At 33.5% G+C, this 16,260-nt stretch overlaps 1 protein-coding gene across 3 annotated transcripts in view; it reads left to right on the forward strand.

Annotated features, from left to right (window-relative positions):
- Positions 1 to 3,071: 3,071 nt before the first annotated feature.
- The window catches only part of LOC129785935 (uncharacterized), a 43,509-nt gene continuing 30,320 nt past the window's right edge, over positions 3,072 to 16,260 (forward strand). For 2 of the 3 annotated variants that reach the window (XM_055820600.1, XM_055820602.1), the window contains exons 1-2: positions 3,072 to 3,547; positions 4,550 to 6,605. In XM_055820600.1, the coding sequence (XP_055676575.1) occupies positions 4,910 to 6,605 (1,696 nt within the window). In that variant the 5' untranslated portion in view covers positions 3,072 to 3,547; positions 4,550 to 4,909. Of the gene's footprint in view, positions 3,548 to 4,490; positions 6,606 to 16,260 lie in introns of all 3 variants that reach the window. The other variant, XM_055820601.1, reaches the window with a different exon arrangement.

Here is a 16,260-nt window from a genome sequence, read left to right on the forward strand (position 1 = left end):
TTTCCATATATATCCCCTTTTCTGCGTTCCCTCGCTCCAAGAAAGGGATATACCAAGTTTTTCTATCGGTTGTGCCTCTAAGCCATTGTTTCACGAATTGTATGTATATTCGATTACATTTATTCACATTCTTCCTCGGGTTGTTTCTAATTTTCCTATCGCAGGACCGATAAATCAATTTATTGGAAGTCGTGCCGTTTTTCTTTACATTTTTTGTGTGTAAATAAATTAAATTTAAAGCTTCTCTTTCTCTCTTATCAAGCATTTAAAAAAATAAAATTTCACATCGACTATGATATAAACTTAATTTCTTTATTTATTTTTCAAAAATCATAATTCTCCAAATTAAACAGAAATTCAGGGAAAATTTTATTTTTTTATTAGCTCTATTTTAACTTAAATTTAAGTGAGCTGTGTTCAGGGTAGAAAAAAAGCTCGATTTTATAGAAAATTGCAATGATTTATACAAAAAAGAAATAAACATTAAAGCAGTATCAATAAACGTTTGAATCACTATTATTCCTATTTAAATCAACGTATATTGTTCTTGTAATTACGTTCACCAAATCAATTGGAAAAGCAAAAAGTTTATTAGAAAACGAGGTAAATTGTCGCTTCGCTCCAATTTACCTCGCCCCGCTTCGCGGGGAATTCTTGCGCTTCGCGCAAATTTTAGAGGGAGAAAGGAATTGTGATGAATTGAAATATATTTAATGGAAGATTTATTCGTTGGTAAAAACCGCCTGGTATCAGTAGTCTCTGTACCAAATTTCATCGCGATCGGACCAACGGTGTAGAAATGCATAGCTGAACAGACACCATATTTTAGAGAGACCTTTCTTTATTATATAGATGGGCCACGCAAAAACCTCCAACAGATATTTCAAAGGGAAAAAGTGAATTTCACACAACATTTATGGCGCCGAATTCAAAAAGTAGTCAAAAAAAGCGTGATTTTTATATGGGGGCTATGAGAAGGGGGGCTCTGGGGGGAAAATGAATGCCGTTGGTAAAAACCGCCTGGTATCAGTAGTCTCTGTACCAAATTTCATCGCGATCGGACCAACGGTGTAGAAATGCATAGCTGAACAGACACCATATTTTAGAGAGACCTTTCTTTATTATATAGATGTGAAAGGGAAGGTATTATGTACACATACACATACATACATACATGTATGTAGGGGTTTGGAATTTATGTAAAATAAATGTATGTGTACATAACATTATAAATAATATATTTACTTGTACGTACACCCCTACTGAAAGAAGTCATTCATTTCGTGCCGGCTATAAGCAGGGGTAGGAAAAGAGCAATAGTATATATGGTTGAATGCGAAATAGGGGATGGCGGGGGATTTATTTTTTCTTCATCGACAAAACGGCGACATCCAAAGGGAACTGTAGGGGGTTTTCCGTGGATTTTCTAAGGTTGAGCACAAAATTTAGAGAGTGCCACGCTACCGCAAACAGGAATTCCTCACACTCTAGTACCCATGTTCTCGCCAACTTTTTTCATGATTGCATATACATACTATACAATACACATTATGTAAATTGAGTTTATTAAAGTACAAAAGCACAGACTTTTTAACAACTTTTCGGTTTCCCGCAAAAGACTTCTTTAGTTAAATTGAAATTAATTGTGGCGTATAAGATGTGGTTTCTTCGACTTTAGCTCATGGAATCTATAAACATAAAATGGCAGAGATAAAATGCAGACAACAAAAATATTCAGCAAATAACTGCGGTAAGAGATTCTCTGTATAACATTGCGAAAGCTCATTCAGTAAAACTATATTGTATTATAGATAGAATTTGTATGTTGTTCACGGGCTGGGACTCATTCATTATTTTTGAGTTTAATTAAATTTCCTTTTTAATGATAACAATTTTTTATCAAGACCTTTTACAACTTTTTTCCTGCTGTGTTTGGTGAGAATGAGAAATGTGAAATTTTTCAGTACATAAAGCTTTCAGTGGATGTTCATGACAAGTATAAAATGAAAAAAAGCCACCCCGTATATGTATACTAAATCAAAAGTTTTATTAAGTAATTTTAAAAAAATGGCCTCAAATTCACATTCTCCATCATATAGCATTTTTTGAACATTAAGTAAATGAAAACCTTTTGGGTTGTGCAGTTGGTTATTACCTTATACATTTAGTGGATGACTTTATAAGCTTTTGGTGTTAATTGCGAGTTTTTCTTCGGTTTAATCCATAAGGTGCGTTTTCTGGCCGCCAGAATAATTTATTACGCTCCAAAAATGACATTTAGGTTCTATTATAAACTTTTAGTGTTGTCTGTTCTTATGGAAAAGACCAGTAAAAGTAATTTCTTACCTACTTATATGGTTTTTAATGGTTATTCTATTTTCAGGGTAGTTTATGGTTATTTATTAAGCTTTAATAGTAATAAAATAGTAATCCAGAAAAAAGGGGGTGGGAAATGTTTAATTCTGGATTGGTTGCAATACTTTTAGGGGATTCTTTAAAGCTCAGAATTGATAAGAAAGAATTTTACTGTCTCAATATACTGATGTTTGTGAAAAACTTGATTAAAGAAGAGTTGAGTTTTTTTTTGAATTTTTCATGCAAAACTTTATGCAAAATATTCTTTGCATAGTTTTAGATATGAAGAGAGAGAAAAACAAAAAATCAAAGATTCGCCTTAGAATTTCAATTATTCTCCCAATGTGACATTGCTGTGTGGTCTTGAACAGGTGGATGGTATTTGGATATAAATTGCAAATTGAACACAGTTGGAAACACCTACATTCGGTATGCCATGACGTACGTTTTAGCTATGGTTTTTTTGTTGTTTCCTTTTTGTGTCTGCCACCCCCGCATAATTAGAACATAGAGATGAATTGGAAAAATGTGACTACCACATGTGAATGTTTTCGATTTATTTTGCATGGATTAGTTAAAAAGCGAGGAGGAACTGAACCGTAGAATCATATGGTTCGGGTGTATATTTATACGCAACGTAGGCGAAATTGAATATGTGTGAGAATAGAGAGCGAGAAATGAAGAGCAATTTTCTTTCGTACACATCTTTTCAGACATCAGTTTTGTGAAAACCTCGCCGCAGTCGAAAGAATTTCTTAGATTTGTCTCGTAAAAAGAATTTCTTTTTTTTTATAATTCAAGTGCGAAGAAATTGTTCTTTTCTGCTAAGGGTGGAAGGTGGAGGGACAAAAAGACGAAGACGCTATGTAGCTATTTGGCATGAAAAGTTTTCCAACTGCACGGTGTATATAATCTAAAAACTCCCAAAGTGAAATATTAATTGAAAAGTGTAAATATAGCATTGCATATACATAAGTATAAGTATGCAAGATTTAATGCCATCCACTTTGCAATATCTTGTTCTTCTTCAGTGAAACCTTAAAAATTAAAAGTTTCTGTTCGGCATAACTTCGTCCTAAATTCAGCGAGTGGAAAATATTTGATGAAAAGCTCTGGAACTTCAACGAAAGTTACACACAGAAGAGCTCTTTAGGGTTAAAATTGAGGGTGTTCTTTTTTTTCCTGTGCGATGGTAAACACAGAGTGAATTTAATTAACACGATTCTCACTTTGTTAAGATTCCAACCACCACTTGTTACAATGTGTGCCATTCATTGTGCGAAAATGTCGGTTTAAATATAGATTTAGATGTATGTCGCACAATTAAGACAGGAGATGTGATATTAAAATAGCAGATTCCTCCGCGGTGATAAGGAAAAAATAGAATTATGATTCACACGTTTTAAAATGTCTCCATCTCACACATTTCAATTAGCTGTGTGTTTTTCATTAGGACGATTTCGCGCGCGTGAGGAAAAATATTTTACAAAAATAATTCATTATAGCGCCATTCTGACCGAGCTACATGAACTAGGCCAATTTTTCACACGTTCTTGTCTTCTTTTCTTTTGCCATTTTTACTTTTTTTTTTAAATTATTACGAAGAAAAAAATTAATGTTCCCCAAAAAAATGACTTCTTTGCCTCGGCTTTAGTTTGTTTTTGCAAAAACACCAATTGGCCAGGAGCCAAGGTCAGGATAGTGTGTTTGAAATGTATGAAATAAAATACACGACGATATGGGGGAAAATGTAAACATTCCATTGCAGACATGTGTTTAACACAGGACCTTTTATTCGTAACACAATTCTTAAATTGGAATATTTTTTTTTAAATTGTAACATAGTTTTCGGAAAATTTATTAAAATGCATTTTTTTCAACTATCTTCTATCTATTTTATTTCTACCATTTTTGTTAATTTTTCTATGCAAAAATTTCCAAAAAATTTCTTTTTTAAACGTCTAATATCTGAGAAATCGGAAAAATAAATTCTACTTAAAGTAAGAGGATGTATTTAAGATTTAATAAACTAAATATAGGCTCTTGACATTTTGTACATAGAATGGAACACACTGTATTAATGGGTTGGCTTTAAGAATTCGGATGTAATTGAATAATTTAAATAAAACTCACAGAGTTCTCTCCGATAGAAAACATTAAAATTTTCACCCGAAAACATTATTGCACTTTACAGATTAAATCAGAAGCATTTAAAATTTTGAATGTGTTGCTGATGAAGATGTGTAATAAACAGAAAGTGAATTAACTTCCACGAGCTTATAGTGAAAATAAATTGCAGAGAACAGAATTTTGTGGTATTCATCTCATGAGAAATCCTCAAATAAAATCGCAATGGTTGGCACCATGCCAAAACCATGTAATATGTATGTAATTCGTGTGAATGAAGAAAAATAAATAATTGCATTAATAAATACATATTTGGAGAGGAAAATTATTCATAAATTATTGCAAAAGCAAATAGATGTGAATATTTCTGTGTCAGAGGAAATTCGGAAGGAAGTGAAATTGTGTGGAGAGACGTTGATGAGCAAAAATGTCTTCGACAGCCGCAGAAACGATGTACGACAAGTGGAATGGAGTGGAAAACAATTTAATTAAGTTGCGCCTCAATAAACCAGAATCATGGAACTGGCAATTGACCACGTCCAAATCATCGCCAAACATTGCATTTCCTCGTATTCAGCTCTATGATAGAGAAGGTGAACTCCTGGCGGATACAAATGAGGCTGATTGCACCATTGGGAACAAATGTCGAAATAATAGACCATCTCCATCGTCGAGTGGTGGCAGAGAGAAAACACGTCGCGATAGTTTGAAAATTTTCAAGACATCAGCTCTTCCGGAAGTTATTGCCGAATCCAAATTGGAGGACTCACCAAGCGACACACAGTCCCAACAAACTGACACATTTAACGAGCTTGTGCACCGTGATTCGCTGAAAATATCCCATGCTCGATCAAAGAGTCTCCAAGAAGGGAAAATACATCACAAGAGTAAACATGTGTACATGGAGGAGCCCGAAAACTTTCTCAATTCTTTTGTGAATCAATTGGAGAGGAATGGGATCAATTACAAGATCAGACGACGAAATAGCTACGATGTGAATACAAAGTTGATGCGTGAAGACAATCAGTTGCACGATGATGGTGAAAATTCGCAAGAGGACAAGCAAGGGAAATACGGGAAATCAATAAGTTGTAGCGATTTAGAGAAATCGGAAATGTTGGCAAATTGCTATGTGCCAGATGGTGTATCGAACATATCGCCCATACACACACCGGAACGGATGAATTATGCGATAGTAAAAAGTAAGAGCGCCATAACGATGCCATTGGATGCTAAAGGATCTGGGTGTAGGGAGAAAAAGAGGTATCGCCGCACAAATAGCGTGAACTCCCTTAGATTCTCCAAATCAATTCTCGAGCGAATTAGCGAATTCAAGAGGCGCTCCTCATCCACAGACAGCCAAGAATTCAACGAAGAAGTGGAGCAGAAGGATGAGGAGGAGGATGCTGACGAAGATAAGCCAAAGTACTTCCTTCGCACAAGTAAAGCAGGGACATTGTTGGTGTGTGAGGAGAGCTTTCGCAATCGCCGTGTTCGGAGGCGCGCTCGAAGTTCTTCAAGTAAAAGTAGAGATATGGGATGCGGCGGCGAGTCAACAGCCGTTGAGCCGACAAAACGATATAGCCATGAGAAAATCACTCATACCTTCGAATATGTCGGCTCTGGCCTTAATGAGGAGCCAAAAGTTTCCTCTGGTCCGGAAATCAATTCAAAAGGCAGATATGAGCGAGAGATAGCCAATATCGATGGGCTAATTGAAAAAGTAGTCGCTCAGGAGAGGGAGTACAACCTGGATGCGAAGGAGATGAAAATCTCTTCGGCACTGAGGTGTGAACAAGGAAATACCATTAATGGAAGTGAAAATCAGCAAGTGGGAGGGAAATTGGATTATGGGGACTTGGGTACAATGCGAAGAAGGAGACGTAGTCGCTCTAGGCGAAAAAGTGCAAAAGATGATAAATTATGTGAAGAACAACATGGAAATCGACACAGAATACATCGAAGTGTCAGTGCCGACCCAACAAACTATCGTACCAGCATTCATTCCCACCAAGGGGAGCACTCATCATCTGATGAGAACAATGACAGAGATGAATTGCACCGGAGGAGCCGTCGATCCCGCAGGAAGCACACAAAGGACGATGTTCACAGCAGCAGAAGTGGTATGTCTAATTATTTTCCACTTGTTCATTTTATCAAACAGATGCTAACTCCCATACCAAGAGACTCTTTCTTATATTCATAACGTTTTATATTGGAGCAGTATGTATGATTATATGAAACAAAGTTGAAATGACTAATAATAACGATAATGAGCTGCAAAATATTGTGTCATAATAGTTAATATTAATTAATATTGTAGATAGTATGTGAAGAAAATTCTCTCATACTCAATTTTTAGTACAGGATCATTATAAAATTGCCATCCAAAATTAAGTTTTTCTATATTTTAGTACTTCGGTATATGGGTTTAGAAAATTGAAAAAAAAAAGTATTATGCCTCTAATACCCCTAAGACAGAACTTCATATAAATTTCTTGATATGAAATATAAATTAAATATAAGAATGTATGGTAAAATATTTAGCATCTACCGATAAGAAAGATTCAACTCAAAAACCGTCCATTTCATTAAAGATATGGATTTAAATATCTTAAGTTGTGCTTTCTCATATAAATATTAAATTTCAGCAGTATCTGCTTTAAATACTTAATTTTCACCATAAACGCCAGGTGTTTGCATATTATACATATACATAGATACAGAGGGTTACTAAATTATAAACAGCACTCTATTAATAAGTAATTGACTAATTGACACACGAATTTGTCAAGGTTATATTATCGTTGACACGTGTTTATTTTTGGCACAGTATTAGATACATAACATATGTACGTAAATACACCATCCCAACTCTTTGTAGACACATAGCGATTTCTTACGTAAATTAATATATACATATATATTAAAAAAAAAGAACGGAGAAGGTTATAAATAAGAAAAGACACATATTTTACACATTCTCTGAGATGTTTAGGAAAAACAAATAACATTCATGTCATTGTAGAAGGCAGCTCTACTAGTCAATAGTAAATTCCCAATGGCAATGGATATATACCCAGACAAATATTCCTTGCCCTTGTGTTTCCCACATTTTATCGGGCAACACTCATTGGGAATAATAGGAGCAATAAATTTTCTTATAGGAGGAAAAGGTTTTATTTGTGTTGATTTCAATTAAATTCATTTCACTTTGACATGGGAATCAAGGAAAGGGATCCACGTAGGAATCAAATATTAAAGGAATGGAAAAGCTTTCTTCGTTATTTTTTTCTTTCTTTTTGTTGGTCTTTTCATTCGCTTCACTTCCACATTACACAAAAGTTACTTTCATGGATGTTAATTTTTATGTTTTCAATGTGAATAACGCTCAGAGTTTACCTTGGCATGCAATTAACCATCTGTACATGTTTTCTCTCTGGCTACCCCACGCTACCCTTATCAAGTGGTTGATGTCTTGTTGTTGAAATGAAAATCCTTTAATAATTTTCTCATTATTTACATACAAAAGGGTACAGCAGGAAAAGTATAATTGAGAATGAAATACAGGTCAATTATTCGAAATTAACAGTGCTCCATAAGCATTTCAATGAATTTTCGTTCTTGTCTTTGATTCATATGTAATTTGTTATGTGAAATCGTCTGTAAAAAAAATAAGATTATTAGAAAGGTAATTTGAGATAACTTTATTATCTTTAGATAGAGGATTTGAAAAGCAAATATGAAACATTTTGACTCTTATTCATCTTTATAAGTAAGTGAAGCATATGAAATAACATAGTAAATCAAAAGATTTAGAACGCAAAGGGATTATCAAGGGATTTTAATGTACATAATATACAAGACAGTTTATAGCATGTATGTTGATTCATAACATATGAGGCACTATGTAGCTTTGATTTAAAACTTTATCCTCTTCCTAGAATTTATTTGATATTTGGAATATCTGTGTTGAAAATATAGCGTAAATGATATAAATCTATATGTATGAGCATTTATTCTATCCTGTCGTACAATGTGTCCTGGTCTGTATAGTAAGAACGAGGTAAATTGTCGCTTCGCTCCAATTTTCCTCGCCCCGCTTCGCGGGGGGTTTTGCGCTTCGCGCAAATAGAGAGAAAAAATTGTGATGATTTATAAGTATGATTGGGCACACTCATCAATCTCAAAAGAAAAATTTGCAAAGCGAAGAAATCATTTTCATACAACATTTCCGGCGCCAAATTCAAAAATTCGCAAAAAAAGCATGAGAGTTATATGGGGGCTACCTGAAGGGGGGCTTCGGGGGGAAAATGGATACGGCCACTCGAAACCGCCTATTATAAGGAGCCTCTGTACCAAATTTCATCGCGATCGGTCAAACGGTGAGGATTTGTATAGCCGAACACGACTGATTACCAACAAACAGACCTTTCTTTATTATATAGATGGAGAGCTCTCATCAATTCCAAAAGAAAAATTTGCAAAGCGAAGAAATCATTTTCATACAACATTTCCGGCGCCAAATTCAAAAATTCGCAAAAAAAGCATGAGAGTTATATGGGGGCTACCTGAAGGGGGGCTTCGGGGGGAAAATGGATACGGCTACTCGAAACCGCCTGTTATAAGGAGCCTCTGTACCAAATTTCATCGCGATCGGACAAACGGTGTAGATTTGTATAGCCGAACACGACTGATTACCAACAAACAGACCTTTCTTTATTATATAGATGGAGAGCTCTCATCAATTCCAAAAGAAAAATTTGCAAAGCGAAGAAATCATTTTCATACAACATTTCCGGCGCCAAATTCAAAAATTCGCAAAAAAAGCATGAGAGTTATATGGGGGCTACCTGAAGGGGGGCTTCGGGGGGAAAATGGATACGGCTACTCGAAACCGCCTGTTATAAGGAGCCTCTGTACCAAATTTCATCGCGATCGGACAAACGGTGTAGATTTGTATAGCCGAACACGACTGATTACCAACAAACAGACCTTTTCTTTATTATATAGATGGAGAGCTCTCATCAAACCCAAAAGAAAAATTTGCAAAGCGAAGAAATCATTTTCATACAACATTTCCGGCGCCAAATTCAAAAATTCGCAAAAAAAGCATGAGAGTTATATGGGGGCTACCTGAAGGGGGGCTTCGGGGGGAAAATGGATACGGCTACTCGAAACCGCCTGTTATAAGGAGCCTCTGTACCAAATTTCATCACGATTGGTCAAACGGTGTAGATTTGTATAGCCGAACACGACTGATTACCAACAAACAGACCTTTCTTTATTATATAGATATTTTAGCCTGCTGTTTGGAGATGAAAAAACCAGACTCCATCTTTGCAATTGTAGCCTTTCTAAAAAGGCATGGTATTTCCTTATAAGTTCAAGAAATTAATGGCCGCCCAAAGTGTTTAGTTTAGTCTCTATGTTTTTCTAATTGTATTAATTTTGTACTTGGTTATGTCGGTCAAAAATGAACTCTAATGTTCGCTAGACCTACCATGGTTTTGGGGGGGGGGGGTTAAAAAAAAAAGCATTTATTCTGTAGTAATTCAACAAAGATTACCTATTCTAGATCCGAAAAATAAACTGACTAATTTAATCATAGGACTTTAGTCAACTTAGTCATTCAAGTGTTTCGAAAAAGTTAGGAAAAACATCTGTTGAGATAGGTAATGTTAAGCGGTCTGAGACAAAGTTGTGAAGCAGGGAAATTGCAATGAAAATATTCACTTATCATTGTTTCCTACAGTACTCTAAAAACTATTGTTTTATGCAAATTCTCACAGAGAAGTCTCACCTTTTCCCCCCAAAAACATCCATTTCGAGATGTGTCTTTTTCAGAAAGATTTTCACTAATATTCACACAATTAAATAGCAAAAGAGTAATTTTGAATTATGTACGAACATATTTCCTACACTATCATGCTACAAAGGTTCAAAGTGGAAGTTATGATGAAATAACTGGGGAATTGGGTAGGTATACGGTCTGATGCGTTACACAAGTCCTAGGATAACATTTAAAGTAAATTGTTACGGACTCTGTTTCTGTTACGCTTGTGATTTTGATGAATCCCCAATGAATAAATTCAGAAGGTGATTTTGAAACAAACAAAAGAGGAAAATTATTCGGTTCACGGAAATGAAAGTGATTTATTCATCTTGCGGCTATTGTATCTTAAATATGAAATTTCGTATTAACTGTATTAGAACCGACAAAAAATAAAAACATTGAGACACTGACAAAGATGGGTATTCTACGTTGTAGCAAAATATATTATTTGTGGTGGGTAGGTAATTAATATGGCGATTTGTGGGGTCGTATTAAAATGAGTCTGCCTTTGAGGCATAAAAAGAGATTTTAAGAGACTTAATCAATTTAATTGGATTTAAAAACAAAATCTTCTCAGAATCTATTAAAAATTTATTGAATGTTTATTAAATATTTTTTTTTAATAAAAAGTTAAATATTTTTCTCAAGAAATACTCGAAAAAACAAACGTTCATTAAAACCTTTTGAAAGGTTAAAAAAATTTTTGTACTTGATGACACAGAACTGTAAGGAGTATCAGGTATTAATTGCGCATGAGTATAAATCAGCTGTTCTCATATTTACTCCTACGATGTTTGTGAGAGGAGTAATTCTCGGTCTCTTCTCTGTGTTTCCATGTTATTTGAAACCAGTCAGTATTGTTCAGCCCAACCGGAAAGTTCTGATCGTAAAACATTCAGCAGAAGCCGTGTTCATTTTCGCAAGTAAAGTTGCTCAAAGGAAGGCTTCCGCCTATGTAGTGTAATAGATAAATTATTCATTATCAAGGATATTTTCCCTACTAGATGTTTTACTGAAATTCTAAGACTTCAAAAAAATAGTGTATGCAAAAAAAAGTTTTAAAGTACACAGTTGTGTTACATCTGATGCAAAATTTTATGATTATTTTATGGTGAGGTGAGATTTTACATTTTTTTTTGTCAATTCATCAACAGTAAAATACTTTCCGGAAATAAACGGATGGTATTTCCTGTGTAGTGATTTTACACCCCAATTAAATGACCATGTGCGTGAAGAATATAAAAAAATCTGTATTACCTTTGTATAGCAGTTTATTTATAAAGGTTGTGTGACTGTTAATTGAGGGTTTTGCTAGACCGGCTCTAATATTGTATAGCACATCATTGTCTAAAGAACAAATTAAATACAAAATAATTGTGACTACAGATACAAAAGTGCTGACAGCGTACATGGTGTGGAATTTGCAATGAGTTAATGAAATTGTGTAATTTTGTGTTAGCCTCTCTTTCACACTATGTTAATATATAAAGTACATAATAATTTCTAATGAAATGTGGAGGATGGAATACGCTTGGTGGGTTCAGAACTAAACCCTACTTTGTGTAGTCTGTGTGTGCCACCGTTCTCTATGTGTTAGACGATTTATTTTTGTCAAGATAAGCACAAAAAGAAGGTACAAAATTAATTTCTGTACAAATATTATATATTAAATAAATATAATAGTATATACAATATTTCTTGAAGAGAAACACAAAGATGTTCCACAAAAATGTTTAAGTTTGAGAGTTTGCAATTTTATCTAATACTTTATCAACATTTAAATTAACAACAGTTACTTTTATCAGATTTTTTTCTTTTACACAGTCTTGAACAATTTTATCACTGTATTCATCTCTTGAAAAAAAAAACATTATTTTTTTCATAGTGTAAAATTTTGTGTCGTGATAGGTAGATTGTTTACCAAAAAATAAATAAATTTCCTCATTTTCCCAAATTTTACTCAATCACTTGGCAATATAGTCTCTGTACAATTGCATTTCAATTTTAAAATTCAATATAATATGAATCACAAACTTCCGGCTTTTTTTAATAAATATTTTTTGTCAGTGACTTTTTAAAATTGTTAAATAAAATTGTTTTCGACATATACACGAATATAGAATTTAAACTACAATCGATTTCGTTTAAAACTTCACAACAAACATTTCATCAACTCAAGTTATAAAGTTAGAATTATATTGTTTACATTATATAAACTGCTGTTATTGTGAACATAACAGTATGTAATCATACTTTTTAATGACTAGTTCCTACATGTAAGTCATAATATATATAAATGTGTATATAGCAAATGGTCAGAGTTGGGTAACTTATTAAGAGTCCTAAATCCAACGACTTCTCAAATCTCTCTCTACACTATAAAGTGTATTGCTAGCACAATGACATGATATCCTCGGATCAATGGAAGTCTCTAAAGGAGACAATTTATAGGGCAACTTGGTGGATCAGTAAAATAAATTGCCATGGCCTTCATTTTATAATCTTTCAGGAGCATCAAAGTCGTGGCACTTTTGTCTTTCGCTCCTTTTTCCTTTTACATCCATATCTCGACAATCTGGTGTAAAACCCAAACCACAATATTGATTTTTATGCCAACGCAAGGATGTCTTATGGGTGAATCCCTATATTCCATAATAGTCTTTATGAATAGCTTAGAATGTATAGAAATTGGTGAAAAAATAGGCAAACTTTTTCTCTATTTCCGATTTCCATAATGTCTCCATTCATTTCATCCACACGGGTACATGCCGTAGAACGCTATTTATGGCATGAGATTTATTTTGAGGAAGAATTAGAGTGCTATACTCTACATAAATATTTATATATGACTTTATTGCATACTAAATTCTCTGTGGGAGGAAAACCTTGCTATTGTACCAAAAGAACAACGAAAAAAAGGAAGAAAAAAAAAGAACACAATTTTTTTATAGTCAATATTTGTGGCCTTTGCCACTTTCGGAGTGAATCTCTGATTTATTATTTCCCAGAGTGATCCCTGCGTGCAAGGAATGTGCTACTGACGCCTCTGATGCAATGCCTGCAACACTGTGTATGGAAGTGAAATTGGGTGATTCAGTGTGATATATGGATTGTATTGTAAGATAATCCATATACCCACCGCAGCATAATACCCATGGGACTGCATATTTGAATGTCAGAACCTGTGATATCCTCCGTTGTTGCACATTGAAAGTGACTGGCTTGGTGTCCATTGTGCTGAGCCAACATCCCAATTCAATTAAGCACTGTCCATTGAGTAGGTCAAGTGAGATGAAAAGAAGAGGTGATATGAGGTCGTGCTTAGAATCACTGTTTATATACTAATACATGCAATTTTAGAATATTAAACCAGCATGCTTTATAGTGATAAAAACAAATCTATAAAAATATCGGTGGAGGTTTTAAGTGGGGGGAGTGTTAGTACATCTAAAAAAAACTATTTTAAAATTTTATAATACCATTAGTCCTTCTTTGGTGTCATGATCATTTGTGTAGGTTTCATTGTTTTAAATTTATTATAAATTGATTAGAGACAATAGGTTCATTTATTAACGTACGAAATGGAAGTGCTATTCTGCGTAATATTATTGTGTTAGGAAACCTAATGATGCTGCAAATCGATGAGTTCAATCGCTTATTGCCTATCGATCTGAATTCAATTGAACAATGAATGACTAAATTGTGAACGAAATTAGGTTGATTGGCTATCACAAAATGTGATTAATACCTCAAAGGCTACATCATCCTCAGGGACGGGGAGGGATAGGCATACCCCATAATTGAGGCTAATCTGTTACGTGGGGATGTGAAACTTTATATACCCTGTGGCAGGCGATGGATTTACTTGTGAAAGGAAAAAAGTGTTTACTGTATTTGAAAAAAAGGGAAATATTCGAATTAGTTGGTATTCCTCATACGTGGCATATCAAAAGTATCTCTATCATGGTTATATAAGATAATTTAGAATTTCTTAGAACCTAACATTTCAAAAAATATATAATTTTTGAAGAAAAATTTTGTGTTATTCTAAGCCTACATGGAACGCAGATTTCCATTAATGACTGATCGATATGAAATAAAGATGAAAATTTTACCCTTATTGAAAGTTAAACTAGATTTCTGTAACCTAATGGGTTTTACTTAAACATTCATTAGGCATGATATTGAAGACACATACTACATAATGTGTACATATGTACATATATGTACATATGTTCTCATTACAATAATAACTTTAGCCCTTATTGACCCTCATAGTATCATATTAGCTCACACTCACCCGGGGGCTTGATTTACTGCCACATTATATACATTAGAAGTCAGGCAAAATAAGAACAAAAGGAAGGAGGAGTGGTTTGTCGAATGGTACCATACCCCGGAAAATAAACGCAATTCTATTTGGAGAATTTGGTGAATGACAGAGAAATTGTCAAGCTATATGGAAGAGGAATTTATTATATGTATAGAGCCCGTTCAACATTGAACTTTAACCCCAAAGCATGCCAAAAGCAATCAAATTTTCAAAAAATATAAAGGCATAAACAATGAATTTTTCGAATATGTCAAGTGTAATTTGGAATACTTCTCATTATGTTTTTAAATTTCATTTTTGATGGATATAACTACATATTCAAAATGCCGGAATTTAAACTTTTTTTTTATTAATAAATACGAAATATCTTCATTATTTTATTTTTTATTAATTCAACTTCTTCCAAAATATCTCTATATAACTTAAGTACATAATCTACATTTTTATTAATAGGTCTTAGTTACGGTCAGAATCTACAAATTGTAATGTATAGTTTTTATTTTATTTACCTATTCTTAGCCAAAAATATTTTTGATATATTGCATTTATTATTATTTAATTTTTTTTATTGAAAAGAATTAATAGAATAGTTGATACCACAACAATTCCTTTGCAAAGTTTGTTTATTTTATTGTAATAAAAGAACCCTCTGTAAAACAGTTATGAATATATAGTTAGGTAAGATACATATGTACATATTTGAGAGCAGTGCAAAAGCTATTCGTGTACTGTTTTTCACATACATACCTACCTACACTTTAGTTATGTTGTTGTTGAAAATTCTCGTTGCCGTGGTGATAAAAGTGATAAACAACGAAACATCACCCTCATGTGTGTTTTCTCATTTTCTCCTTTAACTTTTCCTATTCACTCCACAGCCCACGAAAAATTGCAACGTAATATTTTGCAGAAAAAATGTATAAAACATGTTATTTATGAAGATTAAAGATCGTGTATAGAAGTAAAAAAAAGATTTAAAGGCTACACGTTATGTACAGGGAACTTCATTTTAAAAATATTAAAATTATGCGTTTTTTGAAATGGATTTATGCTAACGTTTTTGGTAAAAGAAAAGGTGTTTTATTCATTGAACTTCATAAATTCCTGTAACTGCTTGAATGGCTCAAAAAAAAAAAGGAATTGATATTACAAAACCATCTACAAAATGCTATTTTACATTGTGTACTTATCGCGCTATCGGGATTGAATAAAGTCAATGCAGAGACTTTATTGAAAATTGTAAACACTGTGCTTTTTTTTTACCTTTAAACCCTACTATTTTGGAAAATACCTATTATACGAGCATTTAATACACATTAATTCGAGCATTCACTATGACCATGCTTTTACTGTCTGCCATGGTGCACAATAAAATACCTACATATCTTGATTTTCGGGTAAATAAAGGCTGGGAAAACATGAAGAGGGAATCAATATTTTCGTAAATCCACCCTAAAAGGGTTTTATTATTATATATTATGAGATATACTAAATCATAAATAAAGAATTTGTTATATTCTTTAGTGTTTTGAAGATATACTTTTTATTAAATATAAAATTGCAAATTCTCCTTTTATGCCTGAAACACAATCAAAGATCATTTTTATTA

Source organism: Lutzomyia longipalpis, chromosome 1 (assembly GCF_024334085.1).
Source record: "Lutzomyia longipalpis isolate SR_M1_2022 chromosome 1, ASM2433408v1".
NCBI classification, from domain to species: Eukaryota; Metazoa; Arthropoda; class Insecta; order Diptera; family Psychodidae; genus Lutzomyia; species Lutzomyia longipalpis.